The 18,829-nt window shown below is 40.9% G+C and overlaps 2 protein-coding genes across 2 annotated transcripts; both read left to right on the top strand.

Annotated features, from left to right (window-relative positions):
* Positions 1-7,563, top strand: trim16 (tripartite motif containing 16). The gene is made up of 6 exons (XM_084078534.1): positions 1-788; positions 2,994-3,089; positions 3,634-3,867; positions 3,990-4,161; positions 4,606-4,695; positions 4,885-7,563. Exons 1-6 carry the CDS (start codon positions 84-86, stop codon positions 5,496-5,498), a joined length of 1,911 nt encoding a protein of 636 aa, XP_083934660.1. The 5' UTR covers positions 1-83; the 3' UTR covers positions 5,499-7,563.
* Positions 7,564-8,534: 971 nt separating this feature from the next.
* Positions 8,535-12,975, top strand: tvp23b (trans-golgi network vesicle protein 23 homolog B). Its single transcript, XM_084078556.1, has 7 exons — positions 8,535-8,616; positions 10,330-10,400; positions 10,546-10,690; positions 10,795-10,884; positions 12,060-12,185; positions 12,277-12,405; positions 12,529-12,975. Exons 1-7 carry the CDS (start codon positions 8,611-8,613, stop codon positions 12,553-12,555), a joined length of 594 nt encoding a protein of 197 aa, XP_083934682.1. The 5' UTR covers positions 8,535-8,610; the 3' UTR covers positions 12,556-12,975.
* Positions 12,976-18,829: the final 5,854 nt, after the last annotated feature.

Below are 18,829 nucleotides of genomic sequence, written 5' to 3'. Positions count from 1 at the left end.
TTGGCCGGCAGCAGCTGAAGTGGCAGAGCGGGTTAGTTCCAGGGAGAGTGAGAGGCTGAACAGAGAGAAGGAACAGAACCACCATGGCAGACACAGCACCTGAAATTGAAACTGCAACCCTCAACTCGGAGCAGCAACTGTGTGACGTGTGTTCTGGTATCCTCACCAGAGACGTGTCTGCTTTGTGCGGCCACTCTGTCTGTGACTCCTGCCTGGGGGACAAAGGTAAAGGATGCCCTCGGTGTCTGCAGAGCCCTACCAACAAGCCTAAACGTGCAGGCGGTGTCAAACGGAATGGAACAGTAGCTGAATCTCCTGTCATACAGTGCAGGGAGGAAGAGAGTCAAGACTGCAAGCAGACAGCAGAGGAGACCAAGATACAGGAGGATCTGAAGGAATCGGAAGATCCCAAGAAGCCAGGTGAGGACAAGCAGGACGGTGCGGTCAAGGATGAAGAGGGGGATGAAAAAGAACCTCTGCTGGGCCCCGATGATGTGGTGTGCGACTCGTGCATCGAGAACCCCCGGAGGGCCCTCAAGTCCTGCCTCGTCTGCCTGGTGTCCTACTGCGAGGCACACCTCAGGCCTCACCTGGAGAACCCCAAGTTCCAGAACCACAGGCTGGTGGAGCCCCTGAGGGACATCGAGAGACGGACCTGCGAGAGCCACAAGTGGCCCTTGGACCTGTTCTGCTGTGCCGATGCCTGCTGTGTGTGTCAGGAATGTGTGGCTGAGGAACACAAGGGCCACAACACCATACCTGTGGAAGAAGCTCGCAAGAGGATAGAGGCGAGTTTCTCTCAGTCTGTCTGTCTGTCTGTCTGACATACACACACACACACACACGCACACACGCACACACACACGCACACACACTTTCTCTCTTATTCTGACTTTTTGTTTTGGTTCTCTAAAATGTACTTCCCCTAAAGACCATCCTAAAAAAGAGAATGTTCAGATTTCTGGATTCAGCTTTGTACCATTATGTGTGTTAAGACCGCAAGGCCACACCATTCTCAAATGACCTATCTTTTGTGCGGTTTTGTTATCTGAAAAACTGCACCTTAGTGTTTTCTTTGATCACTAATGTTTCACTCTGTTACAGGAGTAGAGGTACACAGAAACAGGTGCATAGAACTAAAGCTGACCCAGCTGCAAAACTGTAATTTAATCATGTCATTTAATTTGTGAACAGAAAGCTTCTTAAAACAACAATACATCATGTCAGATTGCACCACTTATCCTTGGTTATTCAATATTATCCTAGGTTATTCTATACTTTGTAATAAAATTACAAAACAACATAAACATAAAACAACATTTGCTATAAATAACACTGATAGACTGGCTTAGGACTTGCATAGTCGGTGTTAAAATAATGCTTCAGCAGGAGGACTGTGGTACAAAACTTGATATCGATATCTAATTTATATTTATTATGGAACTGTCTTTTCACAAGTCCCAGAGAGGAAATTGGATTATTTAAATTGAATTATGAGTCTATCCAACACAATCTCTGATGGGCTTTCTGTGTAGTGCATTCTTGAAATTCTATTTTTCTTGCTCAATTCTATTTTGACTGACTGACAAAGAAAAAGGTTAAGCTTAAGCTAAGAATCATTTGTCTTTCTTAGTGACAGTTCATGGACATCAACATTCCAGCTCAGATTCCCAGAGACACCATTCTGCTTAGCCCACACCTGTTATTTGTGGCAATATTTGTAGCAATTGCCAGGCCAGGCATAATTTAAAATTATGTAACTTAAATTATGTTTATATGTATGCAACCAATATCTGTCAAACATTATACCTAAGCTGACAGACTGTACATAAAAAAATCCATTTCAGTAAAATTATCAACTCTCTGAAAACATAAGTAGATTATTATTTTTTAAATGTCAACAAAGTCATTTGGATAACCAAGAATTGTCTCTCCACTTGTGAAAGGTTCCTCTTTGAGAGAAGTGAGGTTTACACAGGACACTCAGTTGGAAATTAATACAAGAGAATGTATGTTCCTGTTCCTAGTTTGTTCACCAGAAAATTCCCCTTCACCTAATTTGTTACATAACTCAACGGGCAGGTTTTGATCAAACATATTACTGCTATACATACACTTGTAACATGGCTGATAGAGTATTGTAGTCATAAATCATTTTTGAACGACCTACATTTGTTTTAGGATTCAAACCAACATATAACATAAGCCCGGAGGGTTAATTTCCTTTCCTGTTGTGTCACTCACACTACATCCCATGGTACACAAAAGATGAGTAGCTATGCCTTGTGGTAAAAATGCTTTGCCCAATTGGCTGCCAGCACTTAACACTTAATACTGCTCCTGGTTTAACTTCACACATATTTTTGGAGCTTCCGTATGAGCTAATAGTTTAGAGCCCAAACTGGTAGAACAGCTTTGTTTTATCTCTGCAAAAGAGTATGCCTGTCTTCTTATCTTTTAGATAAAAGGGAGCTCTTGCGAGAGGTCATTTATTAACAAATGGTAACTGAATGCCGCTTACAGATAAACAATTTTGATTAGACATTTTAATATAAGCACTTTTTGCAAATGTGACATCTGCTTGCTGGCCCAAGCAAGCGTAGTTCTTTTATAAATAATGAATGCAATATAGATTTACCTGAGTCAAGTACTGGGTAACATAGCTGTTTCCTCAGGGTACAAATTGTATGGACAAGAATGCAACATGCCATTCCAGTTTTGCCAGGACCTGCCCAAAGAATTCACACTTAGAGACTGAAAGTCAGTCTTAATATAGAGAGCATATGCCTTAAAATACAACTGATTATCACAAGTCATCATCTGTAATTTAGAAGCAGCAACACCGTTGTCCAGTATATTTACATTCCTCAGAATGGTCTTGGTGTACAAGCGAATTGTTGGGATTATGCATGCTTTCACAGTGAACGACTGCATGACTGTGGTTTTGTATGTACACAAACCGAATGATCTTGTCTTCTCCTTTATGCACATAGAGGGAACTAAATGAGAAACAGAGTGAAATGGCCAAGACGGTGACCGCAGCAGAGAACGCCATCAACAAACTTCAAGTCAACACGGTCTCCATCGAGGTACATTACAATGAAATATGCTGTGACATCCCTGACCTTACATGAGATCACTATTTAATGACATTTCTTTCATAGTATGTCATAGTAAATTGTACAGGCTGTAATTATTGGTTAAGACAGAGCTATTTTTGGCCATGAGAATCCCTAGTCTTAAAGCCTCATGGTATCGGAGCCACCTCAACCTGACAGGTTTCTTCAGGCGTGGGAGGGGGAAATCCATGTGTTTGTGTAGTTCATAGTGGTGTCAGCTCCCATTTGAGGCATGAAGCATTCCTCCTGCTGTTACGTAAAAGCCACCTATCGTCACCTGACCTCATCTGGCATCTGGTTGAGTTGTCACACATGTTGACACACTGTCAGCTTGCTGATAAATTGCTTCAATCATCTGAACATGATGCATACACAATAATCAGTGGTAATTTATCCGTTTGTAACCAAATGCACACTATTTGTATACATTTGTACTCTGAGTTAACACTGAGGATTGTACTGTGTATAATCCAACAAATATGACAACAAATGCATAACAAGAACTGTTCTGCAGCATTCGGTGACGGAGGTGCGGGAAGTGATCGAGACCCAGTTCACAGAGCTCCAGGCTGTTGTGGAGAGGGCCAAGAAGGAAGTCACGGAGATCCTGGAGGGAGAGGAGAAGCAGGCTCTGAGACAGGCGGAGGGAATCCGGGTTCACCTGGAGCAGAGGTGCACGGAGCTGAAGAAGACTCAGGCGCAGGTGGAGAAGTTCTCTAAAAACAAGAATGATGTGGATTTCCTACAGGTAATCAATGGCTATTAGATGACCAGGTCAAAGTTTACAAGACATGCTCAAACTCATGTTTCCATATAAATTATCGACTTGACTGTTCCTACTTTTTATATAAGTTCTGGTTGTTTTTACAGGAGTACTCGGAATGGAAGAAAGAGACGACTGATATTTCCCTGCCTGGCGTCTACATTGGCCTGATGGATCGCTTGAATTCCTTCAGCCGTGTCATTGTCAAAGCCACTGAGGAGCTGTGTGAGAAGCTTGTGTCCTCTTACATAGAACAACTCAAGGAAACATGTAAAAATGGTAAGTGTATTGCGTGACAAACCTAGTGCAAACCTGCAAAAACAGAAAATGCTATTTGGAGGGACACGACCTTGTGTGTCTGATGTAAAGATAATCCCCCTTGACTCCCTCGGCTTGCTCAGTCTTGTCTGGAGAGCTGAGGAATCTTAGACTGTGTGTCATAGTTTTGAAGCTAAGGCAACAAGTGGTGGCTGAGCCTGAGAGATAAGAATGTGTTTAATGTAAATGTAGCTTGCCACCGACCTGAGCGACTGAGTCACCTCATTTGTGTGTCACGAGCACACCTGAAGTGAAGTGACCCTCAGGGCTGAACGATGGCTTATTGCCTAATGACCGTTTGATCTATTGGGTGTGTGTGTGTGGGTGGGGATAATAACAAACAAATGCAAATCTTAGCAATGCTGTGTTATTGAAGCATGGAATATTGTTCTTCCTTTTCCTCAGAGGGAATAAAGACCACTGTGCATGAAATTGTTGCGGCCAAACGGAACATGTCCCTGCCAGATCCGAAGACGCATGAAGATTTTCTCAAGTGTAAGATATTGTGTATATGAATAGATATATAGATGTAAAATATGGGTAATTACATGTTACTCAAGTGTCACAAATGCTTTGGGTAATCACACTGTTACTCAGGTGTCACAATTGTCAATCAATCAAATGCCACACAGCAAAATGAGTAGCAGTTAAGCATGCTGACTCATCTCTTGCATCCTCTCCCAGATGCCACCCATGTGAGTTTCGATGCAGACACTGCCCACAAGTTCCTACGTCTGACGGAGGAAAACAGGAAGGTGACCAACACCACTCCCTGGCAACATCCCTATCCTGATGTACCAGAGCGCTTTGACAACTGGCGCCAGGTACTGGCCACAGAGAGCTTCTACTTGGGCCGTCATTACTTCGAAGTGGATATAAGCGGGGAAGGCACGCACATCGGCCTGACCTACAAGAGCATTGACCGCAAGGGCAACGAGAGCAACAGCTGCATCACGGGCAATGACTTTTCATGGTGCCTTCAGTGGAATGGCCGCACATTCTCTGCTTGGCACAGCGATGTGGAGACCCCTCTCAAAGTGGACAAGTTCAGACGTATCGGGGTGTATGTGGACTACACCAAAGGTGTTCTGGCTTTTTATGGTATGGATGAAACCATGACGCTCATCCATGAGTACAAGGCAAAGTTCTTAGAGCCTGTTTACCCAGCTTTCTGGCTATCTAAGAAAGAAAATGTTGTCACTCTGGTTGTCCCTGGTGAGCCGCTTCGAATTAAAAGCCCCTCCCCTCCCACATCCCCTGCAAACAAACTTGTTGCCTCAGAACCAGCAACCCAGTAACTTCAAAAGGTCATATTGTACCTGTTAACTTTTCCCATTCAAACTGTTTAACAAAGTTTCTTTTTTGTATTTCTAAGTGCATTTCCATATATGGTGCTTGTTGAGTTCAATTACCAAACATAATTGAAACGGGACAGTCGTTTTTCTTAGATTTTTCCATAAAGAAAACAGCAATGACATTCTTCTCCTGTGTCTTATAACTTACGTGTTTGGGATCAACTCATATTTCTTTCTATTGTATAATTTGGGGACTGCTGTTACTTATCACTGTACTGTGACTTTAGAATTTATGCTAAGCAATATAAATAAAGAGTATGTCACTTGTTTGCAAACAAAGCTGTTAAGTGTTAGCTTGATTGATAATTATCTAAGATTCTAATGGACAAGAAAGTAGTCAGTTTCTTTACGCTTTGAACTATTGAGAAGATTTGATATTTCAAGGCTCTTTAAAATATGTAATACTCAAAGTTTTGCTGTAGCATTTGGAAACCCAATAGACAAAAATAAGTCATGGTGTTTGCCCTTCCTAGTGACCGAAAATGGTTATTCCTCTCAATGATATATTGAATGCAAAGGAGTAGAACATGTTCGTTTGACAGTTTTCTTTTCTTGGTTACAGTGTGTATTTTCTGGTTGAGTGTTTACCTATTCTATATGTTTTATTAAGACCGGCATGACCTTGTCAAATGAGTAATCATATTCCCTTCGATTCCAGCACCAACATGTCTTTGTACAGTATTTTATATAGACTTCTTCCAATTAACTTATCATCCCAATACTCATGCAACACTGATTGTGTATATGTCCCAATGAATGACTCGGCTTCACTTTCGCTTAATAATACATTTATGTTTACATTAATTCAAAGTGTTTGCTAGACCAGATTATCCACCTGCTAATTTCCCTCTACACCAACATCAACAAGAACCCATAAGAAACATGTTTACATGGCCTTATTTTACATCCTTTACGTTGCAAAATTCTTTATTGATAAGGTCCATTCTGAATGAAGCTCTACCAGATCTAATGCTTTCTAGTGCTAAAAAGCTGTTCAGATAGGCTACAATAACGGTCTTATTTTCGTCTCAAGGGCCAACAGTTCTGTGGTATATGTATACTGACAAATGGTCTGACACACTTTTCTAAACATTCTGGACATATACTGTATACTGTACGCACTGTACCGCACACCTTGAAATCATGATCTCTGGAGCCATCTGTGAATATAAACACCAAGTCTGACAAATGCTATCCTCGGAATCCCAGCCTTTTTTTTTGTTTAGACAAATGCTGATCAAAATAGCTTTTATGGCCTATACACCATACTGAAAGTTGCTATGGCCTGTTCTTCAATTCCTGCTGTAAATTGACAATTACACATGGCTGAGGGAATAACCAGGGACGTATGGAACTTGGAAGACAGTGAAACTGGTGTTGTACTGTAATTGTAATTGACATAAATCAATGTCGTCTGATTTTGCATCACCAATGCACAACGCCCGGAAGTCACTTCTTTCTTGCCATCTTAATCCAGGGGTTTTCAACTGGTTTTCAACTTAACCAATCCTGACTAGGAATCAACCTAGGGACCACTGTTGTGTTGAGTGGGGAAATGGGCTATGATTATGTTTTTTCTTGAGTTGTACAGTGTCTGTCTGTTCTATGCTTTCTAGAGGTGGACAGGGACAGAGTCTAATGTCATTTTCGACTTTCCCTGTATTATTCTTCAGGTGTGTCAGTGTGTGTGGGGTGGGGGAGACACACACACTCTCACAGAGGTATGTAGTTGAAAATATCGACGATCGGTCGGTCGATCAATCGAACAATCTTTTACTGGGAATTTTGCCTGACAACTAGAACTTAACAGAACTTAACAAGAGGCTGTGTTTCATGTGTCTGTGGATCATAATTTAAAGTTTTAAGTAGAAACACAAGCCTCCTCAAATGACCACTGTTGACGATAATGATAGCACTTTAATTCACTCCACTGTCCTCTCATATCACACAACAGTTGTGGTCTAAGTTTGTCCAAAATAAAATAAAAAATAATGAAAAAAGAAAGAAATGTTCACTACATCACTGAATGCATGGTCAGGGGCCACATGCAATACCTTCAAGAACCACCTGTGGTCCACAGACCACCAGTTCAAAGCCCCTGAGACAAGGTTCGGTTTATCAGCATTCAGTTTATGCTTTGAGAAAGACATTGGATTAAGAGAAAGTTATTTCTTTAAAGGGTCTACACCATGAATTTTAACTTTTTCTTCTTTTTTGTGTGTTTTTGGTCTCCCCTACCTCTCTTCTATCCTCAAAAATACCCCAGTTTGAACACTCTAGGCTTTCACAGCAAATCTGGGGTTTTCTGTAAATTGGTCTAAAAACAGAACTGATTTGGCCCTGAAAGTGACGTCACTAGCGTTATAATCACTCCAATTTTTCAGTTCCAACCAAAAAAAACAAAAAACAAAAAAAATCTTAAAAAAATATATATGTATTTTTCTTTTTTTTTTTTTACTTTTTCCACACAGAACCAGGAGATAACATGCATACAAACTGGCTCAATAGCGCCCCGTGCCAAACAGGACAATGTGGTATTGCAGGTGAAAGTGCTTTATAAGCCAGAGAGAAGTTAGTTGGAATGAGTATATCTGAGGCTTGATTTAGGATCAAACGTTTTGAAAAACGTTTGAGGGACATAAACAATATGATATTAAATATTATTATTATTTTTTAAATTCATGGTGTGTAGACCTTTAAGAATGTTTTGCTGTAGTGTAGGCCTAGGACCTACCAATGCCACTGTGACTGTCACTGCATTGGGATCAAATAAATAAATACGCACGCACGCACGCAGGCACGTACACACACACACACACACACACACACACACACACACACACACACACACACACACACACACACACACACACACACACACACACACACACACACACACACACACACACACACACACACAGTTTCCGTATCCGGTCAAGACCCAGGCGGATGCTACATGTTTTGTATCCGTTTCAACATCGCTGAGTAGTGACGTGGAACCAGGAAGTAGCTACACACACGCACAACAAGACAGTAGACTTTAGCAGGTTGAAACATGATGGTAAGTAAAGAGACACAAATGTCACTCTGATGTTGTCATTTGTTCACTATAGAAACTGTCGATTTGTTTTGATGTGCCGCAAGAACAGTGGCAGAATTCTGAACATTGCGTTCAAAACTCCCCAGGGACGAATCTGCCGCTGCAGTACGTGTTGCTAACGAGTTAGCATCTGTATTTTGATATGTACATACCATGTGTTTTACGACAACATGCCGTTTATTAACATCACATATTATAACGCGTGACGCTCTAATGCAACATTAGCACACCATAGGCGTAAATGTCATCTTTATGTGTTTGTAGAGTTGCTGTCAATTTAAACCCCGTTGTTGTTATAACACTAGATAAACAACGTCATCTGTCTAACTAGCAGACGTGTCGTAGTCGTTTATCAAACCTTTTAGTTTCAAGTGCCCCCAGTTTGATGTGCATTAGGCCAGTGGTTCTCATGTCAAGGACCTCCAAAATGATATGCATTTGGCCGCGGACCCCCATCTCAAAATATTTTGTTCCAGGGACCCCTCAGAGGCAAAGATTTAAGTTACAAGTGTTCGCTTTAAAAAAAAATATATATATTCAAAGGTTTGCACAAATTTTAACGATTTTTCAAAAATAGCAGATCTACAAGTTCTTATATCGGCTATTTTTGAATAACAAAGTATGCAAGGTTAAAGTGGTTGAAATCATTGTGATGCTATATTAACACATTTTGCTGGGACCCCCCTGGTACCCCCCAAGGACCCCTGGGTGTCCCCGGACCCCACTTTAAGAACCAATGCATATTTTAGGCCACACTTGTAGGCCTATGTGAAGATCCAACAACATCTCGAAATATATTGTGTGCCTCTGCACATTTGTAGTGTATATTTCCGAGAGAAGGATCATAAACGCATAATTTTGTGATCATAATGAGATACTATACTAGTAGCAGCTTGTTTAAATCCGGCCCATGGAAGAGTGTTGCTCTAGGCCTAATAAATCAGGTCACAATGGAAGCAGTGTGTTGTGAATTTAGTAGTTCCCTAATATGTTGTGTAATCCTAAGAGCATTCCTCTATTAATGGTGGTGCAGTGTGATTCTCAGATTCCTTTAAGAGAAGATGATGACATCAGGCATTATCACATGACAAGTTCTAAACTTAATTAAACACATACATAGAGAGTATATACTGGTCACATATGAGTCGTAACAGATATGGAGTCCAATATGAATAAGTACACAATAACACATGATGTTCTACAATGTAGTCGGGTTGTACTTCAACAAATGCATCCGGCATCACTGAGCTGACAGTTTTTCAGTAAAGCAGTGACCGTCATCAGCATATGTTTGCTTATGCAGATGAGAGTGAATCGGTACAGTACAGACACTAGTCAGATCAGATGAGATCAAACAGATACAGGTCAAGCATACGATAGATTATAAAACAGTGTTTAGAATAGAAACTGTACCGGTATCACATTTACAGTAATGGATATATGTTAAACCTTACTGGTGGAAATTGGTATTATAATATCAGTAGCCATGGAAATATTCAGTTATTGGACGGATATTGTCCAAAATGTCAATATTGTGTATCCCTTGTATTTAGTCTAATGTGTTGTAGTGCTAGTCCATATCTAGATAGATATGGATAAATTGAATAACAGACAAGATGGTCTTGCACACTATCACCAAAAGTTCAAAATGTCTCTTCCTTATCGATCCCCTAGGAGAATGATGATGACGTGTCCCTGTTTGATGCAGAGGAGGATACTGGGAGAAAGTCAAAGAAGACTGTCAAGTAAGCTCACTCGCATGTTCACTCAAGTCACAGGGTCCTTGTGTCAAATGCCTGACATTCACATGCCTAATATATTACATGCTGATTTACTGTAACAATAACTATATCATATGTGTATTAAACAAAGCCAATGTGTTCTTCACAGGCATCCACTGGCATCATTCTTTCACCTCTTCTTCCGAGTTAGTGCTATCCTAGTGTACCTGCTCTGTAAGTTTTTCAGTAGCAGTTTCATTGCCCCCATGGTCACGGTCATCCTTCTGCTATCGTGTGACTTCTGGACTGTAAAGGTGGGCCACTGTCTGCTTCCTCGTGTTGAAAATGGATCAATTATTATTTGCAACTATTGATATACACATACAATGTACATAATATTTTGCCTTGTCTATTGTAGAACATCACTGGCAGATTGATGGTTGGTCTGAGATGGTGGAACCAGGTGTCTGATGATGGTCAGAACCACTGGGTGTTTGAGTCTAGAAAGGTATAGCACATTTATCTTAAACTTGATTGATGAAATTGTTCGATGTTATGCCTTGTTTTGTTTTTGTGTTTTTTTTTTACAGTAATTGTGTGGACAATAAGCCTTTGAAGGTATACTGAGGTAGCATTATGCTGCTTATTACTTGTAAAAACAACTAGCAAATTCTAACGAAAACAGTTCATCTGTTTGTCACACTTCACCTCTCCTTCAATTATCACCAAAGGGGGAAAAGCTAAATCCTGATTTACACTCATTTTCTGAGCTGTGCCCATGTCTTCATAGTGTTTTGCATTATTTGTTGTCAACCTTTATCGTTTCATCCTCCCAGCTATGGGTTTCCCCTTAACTAAAAAGGCCCGCCACTGTGTCAGAATGGTATATTTGTTTACTCTGATATTAACAAAAAAAATTGCCAATTGCTTTGCACAGTCACTTCAGCAAAGCACCGCTCACTCGCAGCCACTGGGACACTTTATATGCATTAGCATGCTTGACATGAAAGCAGGCTTTAGGCAGAGTAGTCTACTCTCTTCACAAACAGTATGGTGTGTGTGAACAGTTTGTTGGATAAATCTGTGAGCATTTAGGTTCACATGTTACATTTTGCAAATGTGCTTGGCTAGATGGTTGTCAAGCAGTGGTATTAGTTGTAGGTGTTAAAGGCTCACACAAAAGGTTGACAGTGACACACAAACATTTTCTGAACGGGACGCCCGCTGGCCTAGCGGTCCAGGCGCATATCACATATAGGCTCTCAGGGCTATATGACAGTGCGTCATGGGTTCGACTCCCGACCCAGAGGACCTTTGCTGCGTGTCACTCACTTCCCATCTCTCGCTCCCTGATTCCCGTCCACCTACTGGGCTATCAATGGCAAGGCAGAAAAGCCCAACAAATATCTTTAAAAAAAAAAATCTGAACATTCAGAAATAAGAAACCGAGGCAGAAGACATAGACAACTAATGTACCATAAGTTATGATTGTGTAGGACCATTTCAGGATAGGATTATGCTATTTCAAGGGGGAATCCTGCTCAGTGTGCTTTTAAAACCCCATGATACATTATTGACCTATTGTACACATTTCTTAAAAAATACTGAATGCAATGCTCACTGTCAGGAAGCTTCATTGCACTGGCAGATGTCAGTATGAGAATATCCTCTTGTTTCCCACAGGGGAGTGGAAAGCAGCTGGTCTCGGATTCAGAGTCACGTATCTTCTGGCTTGGACTGGTTGTTTGTCCCATCCTCTGGGGTATCTTCTTCTTCAGTGCCCTCTTCGCTCTCAACATTAAGTGGCTGGTAAGTCCTAAAGGATGAGAAAGTCTTCTTAATCATTGTGACATAAATGTATTATTCTTACCACGTTTTTCTTTTCTTCTTCTGCATACAGCCTGTGGTGATCATGGGTCTGACGTTGCAAGGGGCCAACATGTACGGATATGTGCGCTGCAAAGTGGGAGGCAAAACCAGCTTAAAGAACATGGCTACAAATTACTTTGGTCGTCAGTTCCTCAAACAGGTGACCTGATTTTTGTGAAAACATAAACTCAACAAACAGCTGATTAGTCTGTTTTCAAGTGATTCGTCAAGAGTCCCACGTGATGTAATATACAGTAATTCATGTTCATTTTCCCTTTTACAGGCAATGTCCAAGGAAGAGGAATCGTAGAGCGAAACTCTTCGATTTGGAACATGTTTGCATTATTCTAAATGCTATAGTAAATAGACTTTTATTAGCACATTGATAAATTGAATGAAACATTTTGCAGCGATGTGAAAACGGAAATATTTGAATTTCTGTGGTTTTGATAACAATTCGAGAAGGTGATGGGCATCTCTGCTTTGCTACGGGGTCACACAAACCCTGGATCTATTTTATTTACTTTTTGTTTTGTTTTCCATTGCCTATTAACCTCTGTTAAACAATGGTTGTTTCTTTTGAAAGATGTTGTACAAACATTTTTGTTTGTAAAGAAGTGTGTATAAGTAAAGCAGTGTAAAGGTATGGGGTGCATTTGTAAATAATTATTTATGTAAAGAAACTACTGTATGTGGACCACCTTTGTGTGCAAATACATTTTTAACAATTTCCAAAATGTGTTATTTTTGTGTTTGCATTCCAATCACTCTATTGTTAGTCAAAATGTAATTATTATGAACTGTTATTATGAGCAGGCAAACATAATATTGGAATGGGAATGAATTCAAAACGACCAGATAGTCCATGAGCTAGAGCCCCAAAAGTTTTCTGCATAATTCAAGTATGGGAAATTGATTGGAATGGTGATTTTACTTCTTCAAAAGTTCAATCAGTGCACTTGTAGTCGGGGATATTACAAAACACCTGGAATCAATTCTTTACCAAGACATTTCTTCACCAATGTGTTTGTAAAGGTGTTTAGTAACACATTTCACAAAGGTTAAAATTCAACCCCCCTAGGCGAACCTGAGACAGCTGTTGAAAGTTGGGGTATCTGCGACCTTGAGGAAAAAAATTAAAATGTTTAATCACTTAAACCCTATGGTTGACCGGAGTCCCTCAGGGTGTATTTTCAGTGATTCAGAGTGATCCCCGGATGGAGTGGAGGAGTGGCACCCAGTTGACATGTAGGTTCTGACAGCGTTGCAGTGACCTCCATACCTACTCCCACCCCATATACCCCCTCTACCTTCCTTAGGGGCTCCATAGCCCCACTACACTCGTTCACTACCCGTGCCTAGCCACCCAGTAGACAGTTAGGTTCTGACAGTTCTGCACTGACCACAACATTAGCAGTCTTCAAGGGTCTACCAGAAATACCTGACAAGGCCCGACACCCGTACGCATACAGGACCGTGTTTTAATAAGGTCAAAAGGGTCTGGGTCGGTTCAGATTCTAGTACCTGTTTGTGATTATGTATAATCTGATTTGATCCAAGAAGACTCGTACTCAGCAGTGTTGCAGCTGCTGTCCTGCAACTGCAGCTGTAGATGCAAGCTCCCAGAATACCAGGGCTTGAGCAATGGCCTGAAATGTACATCTCTGTGTAAGTTGCAAACATGTGATAACCAACCTCAAAAGGTTATTAGGACATGATCATGATTTTGGATCATGTTTTTGATCAGCAAGAGCAAAGCCTGATATTTTCAACTGATACAACTGCCTCTGTATGCCTTCTGGGTCCTCACTTTTCCACAACATAACTAACCCATCTCACTTGATAAATGTGACATATATAACAAACAAAAAGTTTTACTTGAGGTGTATAATTAGTAAAAACAAATACTAATTAATACTCAATATTCCCTATTTAGAAACCTTTGACTCCATGTCTGCAAAATGAAAGAAGAATGTTGAATCTGGCTTCATCCAGTGTTCAGAGTTTGGCTCTGGCAAATTATGCAAATTGGGGCATTTGCCTATATAATGCCTAATTTTCATATTTAAACATTCAATTTCACAAAACGTGTAATACAATAAATAACTCAACTGGGGAAGTTTCATGGTGTTGTCTATTCGTTATTTTTTTTGTGTTATGCTAATCACTTATACTATGTACTGTAGGTGAAAATAACAAAATGTGATAAATATGAAAAAGCTACTCCTGTGGTTATCATATATTAATTTACTTATACAATTACCTATAAACAATGTAATATTTGTAAGGTTTTGCCCACTATTCATTTAATAATTAACTCTTGTCTAGCTCATGGACAGAGACGAAGGACGTCATCTTGTGGACTACAGTGACACTTTGTGGAATGTTTAAGAAGTGTACTAATACATTTATATGTATTTACTTGGCTACATATCACATATTGCGCCGTTTGTGTTCGAACATTTGTGCAGAGTATTATAATTAGCACAACATGGCTAAATACACGTATAAGGTTATAACCATATAGTGGTCAGAATTAATATAACAACATACAATTTAATTTGCCACAACAAAGATGGCGTCTTTTTCATACCCGTGTCTAACTCTGCTCACAAGACGGATGCGGAAGAGTTCCTCCCCTCAAACAAGCTCCGTTCCGTCAGCAACGATAGGACATCCGGTTTTTGAGCTAGCAACAATAAGGTTTCCGGTTGCCTTCAAAATAAGATCACGAGATTGTAATGTTTTTTAAAAGACACAAATCTATTTTAAAAATGCATTTATGATGTGTATCTTTTAAATGGCGCATACTAGAACACTTCTAATTGCCAGTTTTTTTTTTAAGACACACATTTATTGAAAAAATACATTTATGATGTATGTCTTTTAAATGGCTTAAACTAGAGCAGTGGTTCTCAAACTTTTTCATGTCAAGGACCCCCAAAATTGATATATATATTTGTATTATATTATTGTATCGTATTATTATTTGTATTATATTTGAAAATATCTTGTGCCAGGGACCCCCAGAAGAGAAGATTTGTGTTGCAAATGAAAAAGTTAAAAATAATTTCAAGATTTTTCAAAAATGTTAAAAAATAGCAGATCTACAAGCTCGCAGCACGGCACGAAGTGACGCGCTGCGAGCTTGTAGATCTGCTATATTTAAAATAGCGAACTTATAAATGGATAAAGTGGTTAACTACTTTTGCTGGGGACCCCCTGGAACCATCCCAAAGACCCCTGGGGGTCCCCGGACCCCACTTTGAGAACCAATGTAGGCCTACTATAGCACTTCTAAGTGAGGTTGTTCCAGATTTAAATTGGCTATTGATCCCCATTAAATGTGCACAGTTTCTGATCCTGTTTTGCACTTGGATATTGTGTTAATTTCGTGTGTGTTAGATATATGTATTTTCTTTTTGAAAATTATTATGATACAATATTGTTTATTTGCAGGAGCAAAAGAACAATGATAAAAGCAACAATAAATATGCTACAAATAATAATAGTAGATGCAGTCTAGGTAATATAAATTAAAAAAAAGTATAGGGTTTATTAAGTTGATCTCACCTATTTAAAAAATAAAATACAATACAAATAAGAATGTAATCAGAAAAATACATTTAAAACGTATATTATTTAACGACATACATACAACATGGACACAGTATAAAAAGAAAAGATTAAAGACATATTGGTAGATTTGTAGTATATGTGCTGTTCCATAACAGCACATATGCGCCCCTGAACTTGATAGAAAAAAAAAATGGTGGGCCGCCCAGTGCGGCCAGAGGTCAGAAAAGTGCCCCTAAGCCGGACGGGTGTGAAATAAAAAGTGTCGGGCCGTCCAGTAAGGTCAGAGGTCAGAAAAGTGCCACTTTTAGACAATAGTGGGCGCTGCACAGGAGACGGCTCCGCGAGGCAACACTTTGAACATACGCACGCGTTGAGGGAGACCTCCTCTACAATACCACACTCTCGGATAAGCCCGAGAGGTGTAAAAAAAAGTGTGGCGGACCGTCCAGTGAGGTCAGAGGTCAGAAAAGTGGCAAAAAGTGCCGCTTTCAGACAATAGTGGGCGCTGCACAGGAGACGGCTCCGCGAGGCAACACTTTGAACATACGCACGCGTTGAGGGAGACCTCCTCTACAATACCACACTCTCGGATAAGCCCGAGAGGTGTAAAAAAAAGTGTGGCGGACCGTCCAGTGAGGTCAGGGGTCAGAAAAGGGCCATTTTCAGTGCATAGCCTTTACAAATTGGACGCTGGACACGAGACAGCTATTTGCCGTGGCACTTGTGACATACGCACAAGGTTTATCATACCTGCCATTCCATCTGTACTTTAATTTTATTTCTGTTATCTATAATTTTATTTCTACTTCATTACATCAGTATTGTTACTTGTTACTGACATATTTTGTTTGGTTGTGTTAGCACAGTCTTTGTAGAAACAGGTCTCAACATTTCACTGCTTGTATCTGTATTGAGTAAGTGACAAATAAATCCCTCTTGATTCTTGTTCAGATTAGTTCCAGAGTTCTCTTTGAAAATGTCACACATTTTGAAATGGCTCCACATCCATTGCCTGATTGATATTAAGCTGGTAAGTACACATGATGTAATAGACATGCCACTAAAAGTATGCACTTAAAAGTATATTTTCATTCATTATTTATGTTCTTTATAATTGTGAATGTTAAAAATTGTGGAAAGTTGAGCAGAACATATTTTTGCAACTGTGTCCAAGATGCCTTTTTGTGACACTTCAAGTGGCTGCACTATGAGTTGTGACATGTTCTTTCTAGATGGTACGGCCTGGTCACCACATTGAGTACAAATAGTGACCAAGATTTTTCAGGCAAAGCAGGTCATTTCCAAGGAAAGGAGCCCCAAGTGTGTCACAAAGCTGTTTAATATGTGGCACACGTCTGTCATAGAAAATTGCCGAGACACTAATGACACCACCTGAGTGTTGGCAAAATTGAGTTTCTCAAGCGCTTTTATAAACAATGCTGGGGACTGCGCTGCTGCTGCTAGCCGTGTGTGACATTTTTGGAAAGCAGATGTCTGTTTTAGAAATGTTAGTATTGTTAATGGTATGGCTTCACATAATGTGATTTGGTCTTTCATTGCAAAAAAACACATCCACATCATGGCCAATATCTTCCAAATTGTCCTCTATTGTGATGCCAGCATTAAGTGGTGCATCATTACATTTCACATAGAAATAAATGTACCCATGTGGTTTTGCCACTTGCAATGCATTTGCTGGTTGGAGGATCTTTATATTTGTATCATCTGCTTTAATTACAACATTGTCATAAAGCAAATGTGCCCAGAGGTGTCCGGCTTTGGCCACAGAGCCTACATGACAAATGATTGAGCCCACTATTGTCTGAAAGCGGCACTTTTTGCCACTTTTCTGACCTCTGACCTCACTGGACGGCCCGCCACACTTTTTTTTACACCTCTCCCGCTTAGCGGAGAGTGTGGTATTGTAGAGGAGGTCTCCCTGAACGCGTGCGTATGTCCAAAGTGTTGCCTCGCGGAGCCGTCTCCTGTGCAGCGCCCACTATTGTCTGAAAGCGGCACTTTTTGCCACTTTTCTGACCTCTGACCTCACTGGACGGCCCGCCACACTTTTTTTTACACCTCTCCCGCTTAGCGGAGAGTGTGGTATTGTAGAGGAGGTCTCCCTGAACGCGTGCGTATGTCCAAAGTGTTGCCTCGCGGAGCCGTCTCCTGTGCAGCGCCCACTATTGTCTGAAAGCGGCACTTTTTGCCACTTTTCTGACCACTGACCTCACTGGACGGCCCGCCACACTTTTTTTTACACCTCTCCCGCTTAGCGGAGAGTGTGGTATTGTAGAGGAGGTCTCCCTGAACGTGTGCGTATGTCCAAAGTGTTGCCTCGCGGAGCCGTCTCCTGTGCAGCGCCCACTATTGTCTAAAAGTGGCACTTTTCTGACCTCTGACCTCACTGGACGGCCCGCCACACTTTTTTTTACACCTCTCCCGCTTAGCGGAGAGTGTGGTATTGTAGAGGAGGTCTCCCTGAACGCGTGCGTATGTCCAAAGTGTTGCCTCGCGGAGCCGTCTCCTGTGCAGCGCCCACTATTGTCTGAAAGCGGCACTTTTTGCCACTTTTCTGACCACTGACCTCACTGGACGGCCCGCCACACTTTTTTTTACACCTCTCCCGCTGACCTCACTGGACGGCCCGCCACACTTTTTTTTACACCTCTCCCGCTTAGCGGAGAGTGTGGTATTGTAGAGGAGGTCTCCCTGAACGTGTGCGTATGTCCAAAGTGTTGCCTCGCGGAGCCGTCTCCTGTGCAGCGCCCACTATTGTCTAAAAGTGGCACTTTTCTGACCTCTGACCTCACTGGACGGCCCGCCACACTTTTTTTTACACCTCTCCCGCTTAGCGGAGAGTGTGGTATTGTAGAGGAGGTCTCCCTGAACGCGTGCGTATGTCCAAAGTGTTGCCTCGCGGAGCCGTCTCCTGTGCAGTGTCCAATTTGTATAGGCTATGCACTCCTTTGAACAGCATTTATCCATTTATATAAATTATTAAT

This window comes from Gymnoscopelus microlampas, assembly GCF_963454915.1.
Source record: "Gymnoscopelus microlampas genome assembly, chromosome: 14".
Lineage (NCBI taxonomy): Eukaryota > Metazoa > Chordata > Actinopteri > Myctophiformes > Myctophidae > Gymnoscopelus > Gymnoscopelus microlampas.
The sequence above is the reverse complement of the archived record's forward strand: the minus strand, read 5'-3'. Positions and strand labels throughout refer to the sequence as shown.

Coding starts and splice junctions, on each gene's coding strand:
- trim16 (XM_084078534.1), top strand. CDS start 84: ATGGCAGACACAGCACCTGAAATTGAAACTGCAACCCTCAACTCGGAG. Junction 3,868..3,989: donor ATGATGTGGATTTCCTACAG/GTAATCAATGGC, acceptor TTGTTTTTACAG/GAGTACTCGGAATGGAAGAA. Junction 4,696..4,884: donor GCATGAAGATTTTCTCAAGT/GTAAGATATTGT, acceptor ATCCTCTCCCAG/ATGCCACCCATGTGAGTTTC.
- tvp23b (XM_084078556.1), top strand. Junction 10,691..10,794: donor GTGACTTCTGGACTGTAAAG/GTGGGCCACTGT, acceptor TGTCTATTGTAG/AACATCACTGGCAGATTGAT. Junction 12,406..12,528: donor GTCGTCAGTTCCTCAAACAG/GTGACCTGATTT, acceptor TCCCTTTTACAG/GCAATGTCCAAGGAAGAGGA.